General features: G+C 44.5%; 1 protein-coding gene across 3 annotated transcripts in view; it reads right to left on the bottom strand.

Moving 5' to 3' along the window:
• The window catches only part of EPS15 (epidermal growth factor receptor pathway substrate 15), an 89,277-nt gene that overhangs the window by 57,085 nt on the left and 17,281 nt on the right, over nucleotides 1–14,911 (bottom strand). For all 3 annotated transcript variants that reach the window (XM_044300439.1, XM_044300438.1, XM_044300442.1), the window contains exons 2-6: nucleotides 10,161–10,202; nucleotides 8,584–8,673; nucleotides 5,781–5,828; nucleotides 3,921–4,016; nucleotides 2,026–2,091 (exon numbers count right to left, since the gene is read on the bottom strand). In XM_044300439.1, the coding sequence (XP_044156374.1) occupies nucleotides 2,026–2,091; nucleotides 3,921–4,016; nucleotides 5,781–5,828; nucleotides 8,584–8,673; nucleotides 10,161–10,202 (342 nt within the window). The remainder of the gene's footprint in view (nucleotides 1–2,025; nucleotides 2,092–3,920; nucleotides 4,017–5,780; nucleotides 5,829–8,583; nucleotides 8,674–10,160; nucleotides 10,203–14,911) is intronic.

Raw genomic sequence — 14,911 nt, 5'->3', positions numbered from 1 at the left:
TTGTTTCGATACCATAAAAAAATATTGCTATACTCGATACCATTCGATACCACGCAGAAAAAATAAAAAAACCACCAAAAAAACCTAGGTGCATTCTGCATTTTATGGAATGTCCGGCCCATAATAGAACAGTCCGATCCTATTTTTGGGGGGGGGGGACAAGGTGACAAAAAATAAATGGCGAATTGCGCAGGTGTTTTTTTTTTTTCTGTTATGGCGCTCACCGCATAGGACTTTTTTTTCATATTTTAATAGTTTGGACTTTTCAGATGTGGCGATATGTGACAGGTTTATTTATTGTTTATATATTTTTATATGTAAAATTGGGAAAGGGGGTGATTTATACCTAATATTTTGATAACTTTTTATTTAATAACTATTTCCCCCCTTAGGGGCCAGAACCTGGAATCTTTAAATCCCTTGTCCTATTCACACTAACAGAGCTCTATTGGGGTGAATAGGACCTCACACTCTCCCTGCTGCCCTGAGCTTTGTACACACAGCAGCAGGGAGATTACCATGGCAGCCAGGGCTTCAGTAGCGTCCTGGCTGCCATGGTAACCGATCAGAGCCCCAGGATTACACTGCTGGGGCTCCGATCGGAACTGCCACTGCCCAACACCAATGAGGAGGAGGGGAGAGGACCCTGTGGCCACTGCCACCATTGATTTTAATATTTTGGGGGGGTTGAGGGGAGGGTGCGCACGGCACCACCGATTATTTTAATACTGGGGGGGGAGGGGAGGGGGCGCACGGCACCACCAATTATTTTAATACTGGGGAGGAGGGAGGGGAGGGCGCATGGCGCCACCAATGATAATATAATTAACATTTAATACAGGAAGCGCCAGCACCCGCCTCCGGGATTTGTATTGAACATTTACTTTCATTGGTGGCACAGTGCGCCCACCCCTCTCTCCTCATTGGTGGCAGCAGCAACACAGGGAGAGACTGCTTCCTTCTCTCTGTGCTGCTGAGGAGAACATGGAGCACGCCGAGAGCAGCACGCTCCTTGTTCTCCGATTCTAGACTGCGCAATAGCGAAGCCTAGTTTCGAAAAAAGGCAAATCCTGGTATCGAGGTCGATACCAGGCAAAAGTATCAATTGGGTATCGAAAATCCGATACCCGAAACAACCCTACATGGTCGGTATCTGCGTTTTGTACACCAAAAAAACAAAAACAAAAAAAAAAACACACAGTTGTGTGCATGAGGCCTACGAGCGGGGAAAAAAAATAAAAAAATCACATTCCAATGATGCAATTGCCTTTATAAAGAAAAAAGGTTTTATTTATTTTTTTACTCCGTATCTGATCAGTGGGGGTCTGACACCCGGGACCCCGGCCGATCAGTTGTTTGAGAAGGCAGCGGCGCTCCTGTGACCACCACGGCCTTCTCTCTGCTTTTCCAAGGCCGAGTGATAACGCGTTCATGTGTCACATGACCTAAGAGAAGCTCAGCCCCATTGAAGTGAATGCTATACAATGCACTGCGCTGTGCTTGGTGAGCTGAGAGAAAGCCACGGTGCTCACAGGAGCACGGATGCCTCCTCAAACAGCTGATCAGCGGGGGTCCCGGGGGTCCGACACAAAACGATAAGATACTGAGGACCTATCGAGAGGATAGGGAATCTGTAAATAAATCTCAGAAGACCCTTTTAAGTTTAGTTTCATTTACAGATACAGAAGACTAAAGGTTGTTTCATGAACGGCATCCTCTTTTAAAAGAAAGCCAGCCAGGTGACACCCCCGTTATCCCCAGGGGACGCTGCAGCCAACCAGATATTCTTCCTGCAGTGAAATACTGAAATCTAGTTTCTACAGCCGGTACAAATACGCAGGATGAGACACCAGGACAGAGACAGCCGCATTTATGGCTTTATGAGAGCATTTCAGTAAATAAACAGCTCAATAAAAGAGAATGATTACCTACAAGGTGCATACAAAGTATGGAGCGTCTAGGTACAATGTGAGCCAATGTGGAGAACATGATGATGTTATGTGTGGTCGTGCCAAAAGGGCTCACCTTGACAGGCCACGGCGAATCCACAGGAACCGGAGCGGCTAGCAGGGGGGGGCTTGCCATATCATGCTGAACAAGAACATAAAGATCAGTGAGTAATACAATGTACAAGTCATCAGCGAGGGGAGCACTGGGATTCAACATTTCCCCACAGATCTACATATTACATGAACTGTTCTCAAAAACAAGATGGCAAGCCATCTTCTTGGAGGAGAATTAGCTGAGCATGTGCAGTCACCATATAGACCCACCTATGGGAAATATAGAAATAGCCGAGTGAGCATGCATGCCCGTCTCTGCCACTCTCACAGACTTTAATGAAGACTGATGACTATTCTACCAGGGAACTAGGACATGGCGACTTTTCCATCGAATGCACCATAATGATGGTTCCACACATACTGTAGGGTCTTTCTGCAGACATTAACAGGAAGTGAAAAGGAAATTATGACGCCCAGTATAAAGGTCCATTCACACGTCCGCATCTGTTCCGCAATTTTGCGGACCCGTTCATTTCCGCGGCCTGGCAAAAAAGATAGAGAATGTCCTATTCTTGTCTGCAGCCACGGACAAGAAAAGTCATTTTTATCATAGTGTCGGCCATGTGCAGACCGCAAAATGAAGAACACAAATGGCCGGTGTCCGTGTTTTGCGGATCCGCAATTTGCAGACCACAAAACACTGGCGGACGTGTGAATGGACCCCAATGGTGTGCTTTTTGCAGCATTTTCCTCACTTGTATAGCGTTGTTTGGGTCAATGGCGTTTTGAGTATGCAACCCCCCCCCCCCCTCCAAAAAAAATGCAATCCAAAAAAGCATGTAAAAAAAAAAAAAAAAAAAGACTCAAGAAATCCACCCACAAAAACTGCCACAAGAATCCCTTCATGTGAAGAAAGCCTAAAAGTGATTTGTGGTAAGCTCCTTTAAACGTTGTTCATGTGTTTTTGACATATCTGATGCATGGATCAGTCGTAAGGCACCCGCAGAAATCTACAGGCCCAGAATGAGGTAATACAAAGCCGTTTTCCCCAAATTCATAACAAAACAGCAAAAACATTGCTATACTGTGTATACGCTGAAATGATGTTCCACTATGTACCAGTAAATAGGAACGTAGTAGTATGTCGTCTATAGGCTCCCAGGTTAAATACATGTTTCACGTTGTACATTTTTACATATTTTATCTCCACTGGCTGAATTTGGGCAGAAAGCAGCCTTACAGGGCATTGCTTCTAGTAGAAAAAAGCCGCGCCACACAGAAAAAAAAAATCGTCTGGTAGAAATAACAGTACTATTTATTAAAGAGCCACGGGAACCCCATTTGCCGCCATGGCAAATTCATGCATATGGTTATAAATGTGCAATTCCCCCCTAAATATTTCCTACATATAACACTCTAGAGCCCCAATTAGGGGGTCTGAAAGTGTCTCCATGGACTGTCATTCATTCAAATGACGGCTTTGCACATTACAGCGGCCACTGCAGAGGAAATTTAAAGGGATATACCAGTAATTTCAAGTTATTCCCCATCTACAGGATAGGGGATAACTATTAGATTGGTGGGGACACTACAGCTGGGACCTCCATCAATCGCTAGAACAGAGGCCCCCTGAAATGATTGGAACCTCCATTTATTTCTATGGGACCGTCGGAGATGGCCAAGAACAGCGCTGACAGGTCTTTTGGCCAGAAAGGAGTCTCTTTTAGCCTCCGCAAGGTGAATCGAGGTCTACAGATAAGACTGATGCATACGCCGTGTAAACTGACCCTACATGTGCTACGATATGACACAGATCAGCCTCTGCAATGTAGGACGGGAAGGATTTATGTCATCCTCATTATAACGTGTCCTCTTTGTAGGGATCTGCAATAAGCACTATACATTTCAGATTCTTACAAATCTCGGCGGGGGCACCACCTTCTTGAGGCTGCCGAGTGACACCTCCATTCCATTCTGAGCACAAGCCACCAGCTGCAACGCGGCAAAAAATTCCTGGAGAAAATAAAGCAAAATAGTATTACGACAAGACAATGCAATTCAAATATTTATCGCATGGAGACTTAGATATGTACGCGTCATGAGCGCAGTCACTTTCTAGAGCTAGAAGACAAACAAAAGACGCTGCAAAGAGGAATTCACCTCGATCCGGCTGAGCTGAACGCAGCACGTATGTCGACACAGGAATTCCTGTCTGCTGGCCTGAAACATAAGTGACCGCAAGAAAGAAGGGATGTCCGCACCAGTACGGCTATTCTAGTCTTCCCAGAAAGCATCAGACCGGTGCCCAAATCATTACTGGGATAAAGGTCCTAGACTTGCTTTTATATGCACTTTGCTAGAACGCACTTGCCAATATAGTACCAGTCAGCAAAGGATCATGCTGCTGGATTTCAACATGCCCGATCCTTTGTTCTCAAGGGAGATAAGCCATCTACTGAGAACTCATTCACCCTGAAATGAGTGAGCTGAGTGTGCATGTTTGTGGGGGTTGGAATAAATAGCTGTTTGCCATCTAAGGTTACGTGCACATGACCAGATATGTTTTGTGGTCCGTGAATTGGGGATCCACCAAAAAAAACGAATGTCGTCTTTATGGCATCCTATTTTATTTTTGGGCGGATCCATTGTAACAATGCCTATCTTTGCCCGCAAAACGGACAATAGGACATGTTCTATCTTTTTTGCGGGGCTACGGAACGGACATACAGATGTACACAGTACACGGCGTGCGGTCCCCATTTTTTTGCAGACCCATAGAAATGAATGGGTCAGCATCCTATCCGCAAAAAAAACAAAAAACAGAATGGACATGGAAGCAAAATACGTTCGTGCGCATGAGGCGTATGGTATTATAGATAAGCTCTGACAATCGCCTATTGTGAATGGAGGATCCTGTCTTATCCATACACAAAGGTGATATCATTACAGGCAGGACTAGAATGAGTTAACTGCAGTAAAGTGATCTGGACAGAACTTGAAGTGGCGTCAATTATTAGACATAGTGGGCAGTGCAAAAACTGCAGGGTTTTTTGTTTTAGTTTAAATATAAAAAGTGACATGGAAAATTAAAAATAACCATCAAAAATTATTTGAAAATATGTTAAACGTAAAAAAGTGATTTAAACATCAAGTCATTTTCTGATAACATTCCCTTTTTAGGGGAAGGGCAGGTCCACATGCAGAAGATACAAATTAATTTCCATGAAGATTTCTGTTAATTTCTGCACCCAAACCGCACCAAACTCCACAATACTGAATGGCTGTTTTTGGTGCGGATTTGATGCGGAATATCCACAGATCTTAGCCTTCATTCAAAAAGGGTGAAATCCGCAGTTAAAACATAATTGACATGTTGTGGATTTTGAAATCCACCCGTCAGGTCAATTTCCACACAGAAAAAATCCACAAAGCGTACGTTAGATTTGTTTACTCTCATATGCTTTGCATGTACTGTACTACATTGCGTTTTTTCTGCACGGGAATCATTGCGGATTCCGCAACGTGTGCAGGTGGCCTAACAAAATAGATGCATTGGTTAACGCAAGTTCACACCTGGCAGATTTGTTGCAGAAATTCTAACACATGCGGCAGAAACATCTATATTCAAATTTCTGCATAGAATCAATCTACTGCGTATGAATTTACGCTTAGAGAGAGACAGAGCGCGGGATATTCTCGCATATCCTAGACCAGGCATTGCGTGTCCTCCTGGCTGATCACAAGGCATCGGAAATACATAAAATTTAACTGCGTTACCTGCTTGTTTAAATATCCTTTGCCTTCTGTGTCTGCCAAATCCCAAATCTGTGCAGAGAGAAAGCGCATGATGTCAGCACTAGGAGAAATGACTCTCAGGAAGACACGGATACAGCAAAGGAGCGCATACTCAGCATGAAATATGATTCATCACCACTAATGGTACAATAACAGTTTCCATAAAATTTCTGAAACATTTTAAGTGCATGCAAACTACATATTGCCGTGGAAAAACAAAGAAACAGAGCTCATAGTACCGTGTATACAAATATATAATTTTTAGAGAGAGAGGGGGGGGGGGGATAAATTTGTAACTTGTATTTGACAGTGTTTTAACAATGCTGAATAAGATTGAAAAAAGTAAATGTACGACTTGTACCACTGATAATGACTTGTTTTGGTATGTAGTACCCTGTACAATTTGCTCATTTTATTGAAAATCAATAAAAATGATATTACAAAAAATAAATATAAATGATATATATATATATAGAAGAAAGAACGTGTCCCTGGGATAGCACACGTGTGAAATGTAAAACATGATGACCAATGAAATAGGTTATATATGGTACAGTGACCGGCCATTGACGAAGAATAGATCATAGATATCGGTTGAGTCAACAATCAGAAAGATAGCTACACGGGAGGATGAACAGGGGTTGCATGCAAGTGCAGCATAAACCGAAAAGGGGCAGACCCCAATAGTACCACTACCCAGGTATCAACCTGAATCTAATGCCGTATAAGTAAAAAAGGGGGTAGAGACTCGCCAGAAAGGACCGTCTGCTATATCACCCATGATGGAGCTACCCCAATGCTCGTTTCGGCGTGCCTTCGTCCGGGGGTCAAGGCATATAGCACACGGTCCTTTCTGGCGAGTCTCTACCCCCTTTTTTTACTTATACGGCATTAGATTCAGGTTGATACCTGGGTACTATTGGGGTCTGCCCCTATTCGGTTTATGCTGCACTTGCATGCAACCCCTGTTCATCCTCCCGTGTAGCTATCTTTCTGATTGTTGACTCAACCGATATCTATGATCTATTCTTCGTCAGTGGCCGGTCACTGTACCATATATAACCTATTTCATTGGTCATCATGTTATACATTTGACATGTGTGCTATCCCAGGGACACGTTCTTTCTTCTTTTTTCTGCTTCCTTTCACTTTTTAATGGCATATTATTTATCGCTTTATATTTTAATTATGTCATAATAAAATTATATATTTTTATACACGGTACTATGAGCTCTGTTTCTTAGTTTGTTCGCTTGTTTCACTCGGGAGCTAGTACCGGTCACATTTACGGGTGTCCTTTTGGTTCTATTGGGTGGACACCATTTTCCACTTTTTACCAATTGGCCACCTCTGGGCTTCATTGTTTTTTCTACATATTGCCGTGGATAAATGGACTCCACAGATGGCAAATAAGTAAGACCACTTTACTGCAGCGGTCAGAGTAATATGAGTTACTGGATACAGGACCACTGTTCTCATGATTGGTGGGGGTCCCAGCATTAGAATGCCCACCAATGAGACACATACTCCATATTATGTGGATAGGGGACACGGGTGCACGTCTTGGGACAACCCCTTTAAATAGAGCTTCACTGGGATCCCCACTTATCAGCACAAATAACTGGCCAAGCCACTATCCAAACAGTTTGGCCATACCTGGTGCGGCAGGTCATCCCATTAAAGGGGTTGTCTGGGCTTTTATCCTCAGGATAAGTCATCAATATCAGATCAGCGGGGGTCCGACACCCGGCTCTCCTGCCGATCAGCTGTATGAGGACACGGCGCTCGCAGTGTGCACGTGCCATCACCCATCTCTCTCCTGCTCGCTGCTTTGCCCTAGACAGCAGCGGTGAGCAGGAAGAAAGGAGGGAGACGGCATGTGCCCACTGCGAGCGCCGTCTCCTCTTACAGCTGATCGGCGGGGGTGTTAGACCCCTGCCGATCTGATATTGATGACCTATCCAGAGCCATGCTGCACTGACATGGCTTTACATGGTATATCACCACATACCTCTAAATTAAACCAGCTGACATGGGAGATGTGCGCTTGTTAGCTGAATCGCTATTTTATAATATGCAAATTAGCCCCTTGGTGCAACATGGGTGGTGCAATTGCATCTAGCGGCTCTGCTCACTCGTTTCTAGTCCGCACCCCCACCATGTTGACTGCCAGGGCCAAGCAATAAAGACATAATCTTGCCTAGCCCAGAAGTTTTGGCTCTGAGAATGCGGCTTTGAGATCGGTGCAGGCACAGCATAGTACAGAAGATCGCCGGCGCATGCGCAGTACAGAACCCATAATCTGACAATCTTCTGTACTGTAGTGCGCCAATCACATAGTTGAATGTGCAGGCGTCAGACTTTGGAGCCTGGCATGATTAAGTCTTCACTGAAAGACCATTGGTCAAAGTGGTTGGGGTGTGGACTAGAAGTGAGCAGGGCCTCTAGGTGCAACGGCACCGCCCTCATTGCACCAATGGGATCATTTGCATATCATAAAACACTGATTTCTCCACATTGTGCCCACCGATTGAGATGGGACCAACAGCATTTAAATCAGCTGACAAGTGCACATCTCCCACGTCAGCTGGTTTGGTTGAGAGGTATGTGGAGACACATTCCCTTTAAGATTCTGGGACATTCAGAGCAATTCATGGTAGTGAAAGACGACGGGTTTTTATACTACACTACCCACCTACACTAGAACACTACTGGGCGAACCCTAGGTTACAACAGACTGCAGTTTCATGGATTTTCATACAGCAAGCTATTGAGCTTTACTTGCCTTGCCCAGCACCAAATCTGGTAGCCCCGACTTCTTCAGGAAAAGAGCAGCATCTCCAGCCAAGACTTTCCCAGAGTTTTTGGACTCCACCTGAAAAGATGCAGAGAGGAAGAGGTTAACTACTCCTCTATCACCACAACGCCCATCCTCAGATGGATCTAACAGTGGTTCAATGCATTTAGGTTATTCAGATAACTGATCGTCTATCACAAGGAGCGTCCCAGTTACATCATCGCCCAAAAAACGTATCTGCGTCATTCTCCGAATACCAGGTAATGACCTAACGGCTGACGAAGACAAATGACCTCGAGGGATACAGAGCTGAATTTATTCCGGCTAACCTACATATATGAAGGCATCGTGGCTTATGTACATGCCAAACATATAACTGTTGTCAGAATGGGCACGGCATTCCCAAGTATGGGCCACCTGATATTAATAGCGAAGAGGAGCGGAGATGTAGGCTACGTTTCTGATGGCCTGTATACTTCATATGGCCAAATGATGGGCTGGAAGGAGACAACGAGGGAATGTCTCTATTTCTGAATTGCTCCAGCCTATCAAGGATATGCACTGAACATTCCACAAAACTCTGGACAATGAGAGTCCGAATGCAGGGATCGCACCAACCTTAAAAACAGAGGCGCTTGGTCCCCCCGTTCCCACCAGAGCAGTGCATGTGCCATAAATGTCAGTTTGCTGGCCGTGCCTGTATATTGTTTTCAGACCACAATACTGGCACAGCTGGCACACGTCCGGATGCATGCGCACCATATAATGGATGCCGACCCGTTCACTTGAATGGGTCCGCAATCTGGAAGATACGGAGCAGAGCCACGGAGCAGAAGGCCATATAACCACTACAGAGTGCTTCCATGGCATTTCCATCCGTGTCCCCGCACCACAAATTTTTATTTTATTTTTTATTAAAAAAAATATAGAACATGCCCTATTTTTTTTTATAGTGAGGACAGATCGCGGACACATTCAATTGAATGGGTCTGCATCCATCAGCGCCGGCTACATAGACCATGCCCAGGCATTAAATTTGCAGTCCCCAATGCACGGCAGGCACACGTTTGTGTGTATGAGACCTACAGGGATATTCCGGTTTCAAAAAATGTATGACTATATATTGGATAGGGGATACCTGTTAGATCAGAGGGGCTCCTGTCTGCTGGGAACCCGGCCGATCATGAGCATGGAGGACCCGTGTCCCCAGTATTAACACAGCAGATGGATCTCCTCCTATCTAACTACTGTCCCCCATTCAGTGGATTGGGGATATCTTATACAAACCGCAATAGCCCATTAAGACCATGTGATCAGCACCTTCAGTGCCACTTCTGGTTATGTGAAAATGCTCCTCTACTCTGCACCCATGTACCCCTTCTGGTCACCCAACCATGGCGATTTACCAGGAGCGCCTAATACTAACTGTCCTTTTAGATCCACAGATTTCATCAATGTGCCCCTTAAAATGTAGGTAATGAGATTGGGAATTTTAATTTCCCACATTAAAGCACAATTCATCATGATTTTATAAATTTAAAAAAATAAAATTATAAGGAACTAACCTGGAGGAAGTATTTCTCGTACACAGCATTGTTACTCGGGATCTGAAAGAGAATTAAAAGTAGAAAATTAAACCAAAAATATCCATCTTGAACTAACAGTGGCTGTGCCGTCCACAACTGTAAAAATCTATCATATTTGTAATCTAGAATAATAATATAACCTTTAAGGGGGGCTGTCCGGTTCGGAAAAAAAAAGGGGGTCATTGCATGGAAATGTCATAAAATAACAAAAATTATTATATTACTGGTAGGTACCGCGCCGCCGCTTCCGAAGTGTTTTGTCTACCAGTCTGCAGCGGCCACCTGCCCCCCCTCCTAAAATAGGAAATATACAAGCGGGAATCTGAGCACAGTCGTGGGGGACTAAAGGAGCCAGAAGACATCAGTGGAGAGCTGGGAAGCCGAAAGCCAGACCCCCCCCCCTCCCCCCAGCCCGAAGGTGCTTAACCCCTTTAAAGAATAGTCTAATGAAGTTCTTAAAATAGTTTCCATGAAAAACAAGAAGTTACGTTGTATTTGTGGCTTCTCCATCATAATAGAGAAAACCTCGACAGGAAATTAAAAAAAACACCACAAAAAGGTGCACTTTTTTTTTTTTTTTTACATGCTGTTTTTAGAAAACCCTATGCCGTACTGTGCAACATCAGGCCACATGTGCTTGCACCTTCAAAGTACTGACCACCACAAATCACTGCATAATTACATCCCGTTCATCGGTGGCATGGCCTGGGCACAGCTCAGTTCCATTCAAGTAAGCGCGGCCACCTAAAAGTGAGCACGAGGGCACTGCGTAAGCGCATCCGCCCTCTTTTCACCTCCGGAAATAGGCGAACCAGTGCTCGGCTATTTTCATCACTATTATGCCTCATGCACACGACCGTTGTTTTGGTCCGCATTCGAGCCGCAGTTTTTGCGGCTCGGGTGCAGACCTATTCACTTCAATGGGGCCGCAAAAGATGCGGACAGCACTCCGTGTGCTGTCCCCATCCGTTGCTCCGTTCTGTAGCCCCGTAAAAAAATAAAATAATATAACATGTCCTATTCTTGTCCGTTTTGCGGACAAGAACAGGCATTTCTACAATGGGCCGCCCGTTCCATTCCGCAAATTGCGGAAGCCACACGGAAGGCGTCTGTTTTTTTGCGGATCCGCGGTTTTCGGACCACAAAAAACAGAACGGTCGTGTGCATGAAGCCTTATACAAGTGAATGTTGGGCGGCCGTGCTTACATAGTGCCCTCTCATTTATTTTTAGGGCCCCTATTCTAGAGTTAGTTGAGGGTCCCAGAAGTGAGACCCGCACCTATCATACATTGGTGGCATATCTTAGAGATATGCCACCAAAGTGCGAGATTGGACAACACCCTTTAAAGGGCTTGTCTCACTTTCTCTATATGATAAATGTAATTTCATAAAGTTAAAGGGAACCTGTCACCGGGATTTTGTGTATAGAGCTGAGGACATGGGTTGCTAGATGGCCGCTAGCACATCCGCAATACCCAGTCCCCATAGCTCTGTGTGCTTTTATTGGGTAAAAAAAACGATTTGATACATATGCAAATTAACCTGAGATGAGTCCTGTACGTGAGATGAGTCAGGGACAGGACTCATCTCAGGTTAATTTGCATATGTATCAAATCGGGTTTTTTACACAATAAAAGCACACAGAGCTTTGGCGACTGGATATTGCGGATGTGCTAGCGGCCGTCTGGCAACCCATGTCGTCAGCTCTATACACAAAATCCCAGTGACAAGTTCCCTTTAATACAGGGCACTTACTAATGTATTGTGATCGTCCATATTGCCTCCTTTGCTGGCTGGATTCATATTTCCATTGCATTATACACTGCTTGTTTCCATGGTTACGACCACCCTGCAATCTATCAGTGGTGGTCATGCTTGTACAAAATAGAAAAAAGCGCCAGCCTCTCTGGTGGCCGGGATCGTGAGAGTGTCCATAGGGGGTGCTTTTTTCTATAGTGTGCAAGCATGACCACCGCCGCTGGATTGCTGGGTGGTCGTAACCATAGAAAGGAGCAGTGTATAATGTGGTGGAAAAATGAATCTAGCCAGCAAAGGAGCCAATATGGACAATCACATTAGTAAGTGCCTGGTATTAACTTTCTCTACACGATGCAACTTGCCGAAGCGAGACGACCCCTTTAAGCCCTCAGCATTTACCAATAGTAATTTCTTTTCAGTCATTTTTAGCCTATTCCTCGCCCGTTCTGAGCTCTTATGTCTTGAGACACACAATCCCAATCCACTCCCGACTTCGGACTATGCTCAGCCTCTACAGCGCTGCACCGCAGGCAGCACCCTATCAATGATTTATAGAACGGGGAACACCCAAACGACTACTGGCAATCTCACGGTTTACATCCTGCTGTAAAACGGCTTATAGACATAAATGTGGGGAGGTGGCGAGAGGACAGATAACCGGCGCGTCATCTGCACTGCCGAGCATCGGCTGAGAACTTTTTTTATTAAACATTTCTTTGTTTGTTTTTTCAGTTTCAAATAAACGCTCTTTTTACATATTGTCCTATCATTCAAAAAAGAAATGTAAACTTTTCAGTACATCAAATAAAGGAATTCCCCAAAAAACAACCTACCCTCCCGCCACTTACATCCTAAAACTTATTTTCAGCTCTACCTCTCCTTGCGTCACGATCTCTTATAAGTAGCCCTTCCAGTTTATTCTGCATGGTATTTTTTGATTTGTCATGCAAGCCCACTACATTATGAACTACAAACCCAAGATATCCTTCAGATCCTTCAGCAGGCACCAAGCCGCTAGTTTAAAAGGTCCCATCACCCTCGAGACTGGTGTGGTATGTATTCTAGAATAAACCAAGTGCGGTACAGCGTTTTACCCAATATTTATTTCTGTTTGAGTGATTCAAGCCATTTTAGGTGAAAGATATGTCTGAGTTGATCGATCACCATATCCATGGCCGTTAAGCTAGAGTGTCAGGAGACATCTCTTTGTAACCATCAGAAACTTGTGACCCACTGGACGGAGGATCCTTGCACCCACGCCCCTATCCTCTTGTTCATCCTGATCTCTGTCTATATGCAGAATAACCAGAGACGGGGTGATATCTCTGATACCCACTAATGTTATGCAATATTTGTCCCACTTGCGGCCAGAATCCCTCGAGTTTCGGCCAGCTCCATAATCAGTGATATAAGTCTGCATTTGGGACATGCTGTAAATCTCTCTGGTTTCCCTGGTGTCTTAGACTCTTAGGGAGATCCAATATTGCAATATTTTAACGTGGGTTTCCCTCCATTGCTCGTTTGTTACCGCTTAATATAGTGCTGCTAGTCCTTTATGAGCAAGCATTGTGACCTCCTCTATCCTCAATAACTTTTCCCAATTTTTGAATATCCCTTTGGGGTCTCTAGTCCTCCCTCTGTCTCTCAATATCTGATAAAGGGAAGCTATAGATGGCCTATTCTTGCTGTTGAGAAAAGAGTCAAAGTCGTTAGGCAACGAATCCTGAGATAGATCTCTAACAAGACTCCTACTATAGTTCTTCACTCGCAAACAGGGAAGGTAAGTGGATCCCTTCAGTCCCCATTTCTCCTCCAGCTCTGGTAGTGTTGCCCAGCGAGTTCCCTTTTCATGAAAAAGGTCACCCATTTCCTTGATTCCCTTAGCTGCCCAATCTCTAAAGATCTTGCAGGGTCTTCTCGGCTCACAATTAGGGTTGTTCGTTAGGGGGAGATGTTTAGAGAACCGGTAGGGAAGGTGGAACTGCTTTCTAAGTACTTTCCAGGCAATTATTGTGTCTGAGTAACAGGGACCTCTTAATTGAAGTTGGGAGGTTGGGTAATTTAGTATGTAGTAAAGCCACTAAACCCCAGGGTGCAGCTAGTTGCTGCTCAAGACTCAAATGTGTTGACCCAGTCTAGGAGGTGTCGGCTAATACATGTTAAATTATATCCACTTGTTCTGGGGCTATCAGGGATGGTAAAAATTTTCACCAAACGGTCAGCTAAAATTTTTGATAATAAGCTAAATAGGCCTATAAGATCCCGGTAATAAAGGGTCTTCCCCCGGTTTGGATATCAACTTGATATATGAGATATTTTCCTTGTCTGGGTGTGCTTGGCCTTTCAGTTTTAGAAAACTCATTTTTTTATTAATTTTCTAGTGATGAGGTTTGGCCAGAATACTAAAACAAAAAGCCACCCCCTTTAAGAGACTGCTGGTTGGAGTCGCCAGCTGGCGCCTGGTATACGTGTTTCCTGGATGCTCGGAGGGCAGACGAGTACTAGGGATTTCAACAAGGACACTTTTCGTTAAACTGGGAGCAAATGATTTACATCTGTAACAAAGAGCAGAGCAGCCTGCGGTAACAGGAACGAGGAGGGAGACGTTATCTGCAGGCAGATTTCCTGCAAAAAGCCGGAGGAAAACACTGCCACCAGGAAACCTGGGAAGGAAAGATGGAGGAAAAGATAGAGAGGGGTCTGCTGACTCAGGACAGGAGGGAAGCGCGGGCCGCGCTCCAACAGCAAACACTACGCGGGAAATTAGGAAGTCAGTTTTTCTGGAGTCTGTGTCGGCGTAATTTGTAGGATAAAATGGACGCAACTTTAAATATAAGATATTTGTCTAGAAATGTTACTGTTTTTTACACGGTCCTGTAACATACTGCAGGTAACCAGGTCCACTTTTGGTTGGGGAGAAAGCAGCAGTCGATTTGTGCAAAAATGCCATGCAACATAATTTATGACTTTTT

The sequence above is a fragment of the Bufo gargarizans genome, chromosome 7, assembly GCF_014858855.1.
Source record: "Bufo gargarizans isolate SCDJY-AF-19 chromosome 7, ASM1485885v1, whole genome shotgun sequence".
NCBI lineage: Eukaryota > Metazoa > Chordata > Amphibia > Anura > Bufonidae > Bufo > Bufo gargarizans.
The sequence above is the reverse complement of the archived record's forward strand: the minus strand, read 5'-3'. Positions and strand labels throughout refer to the sequence as shown.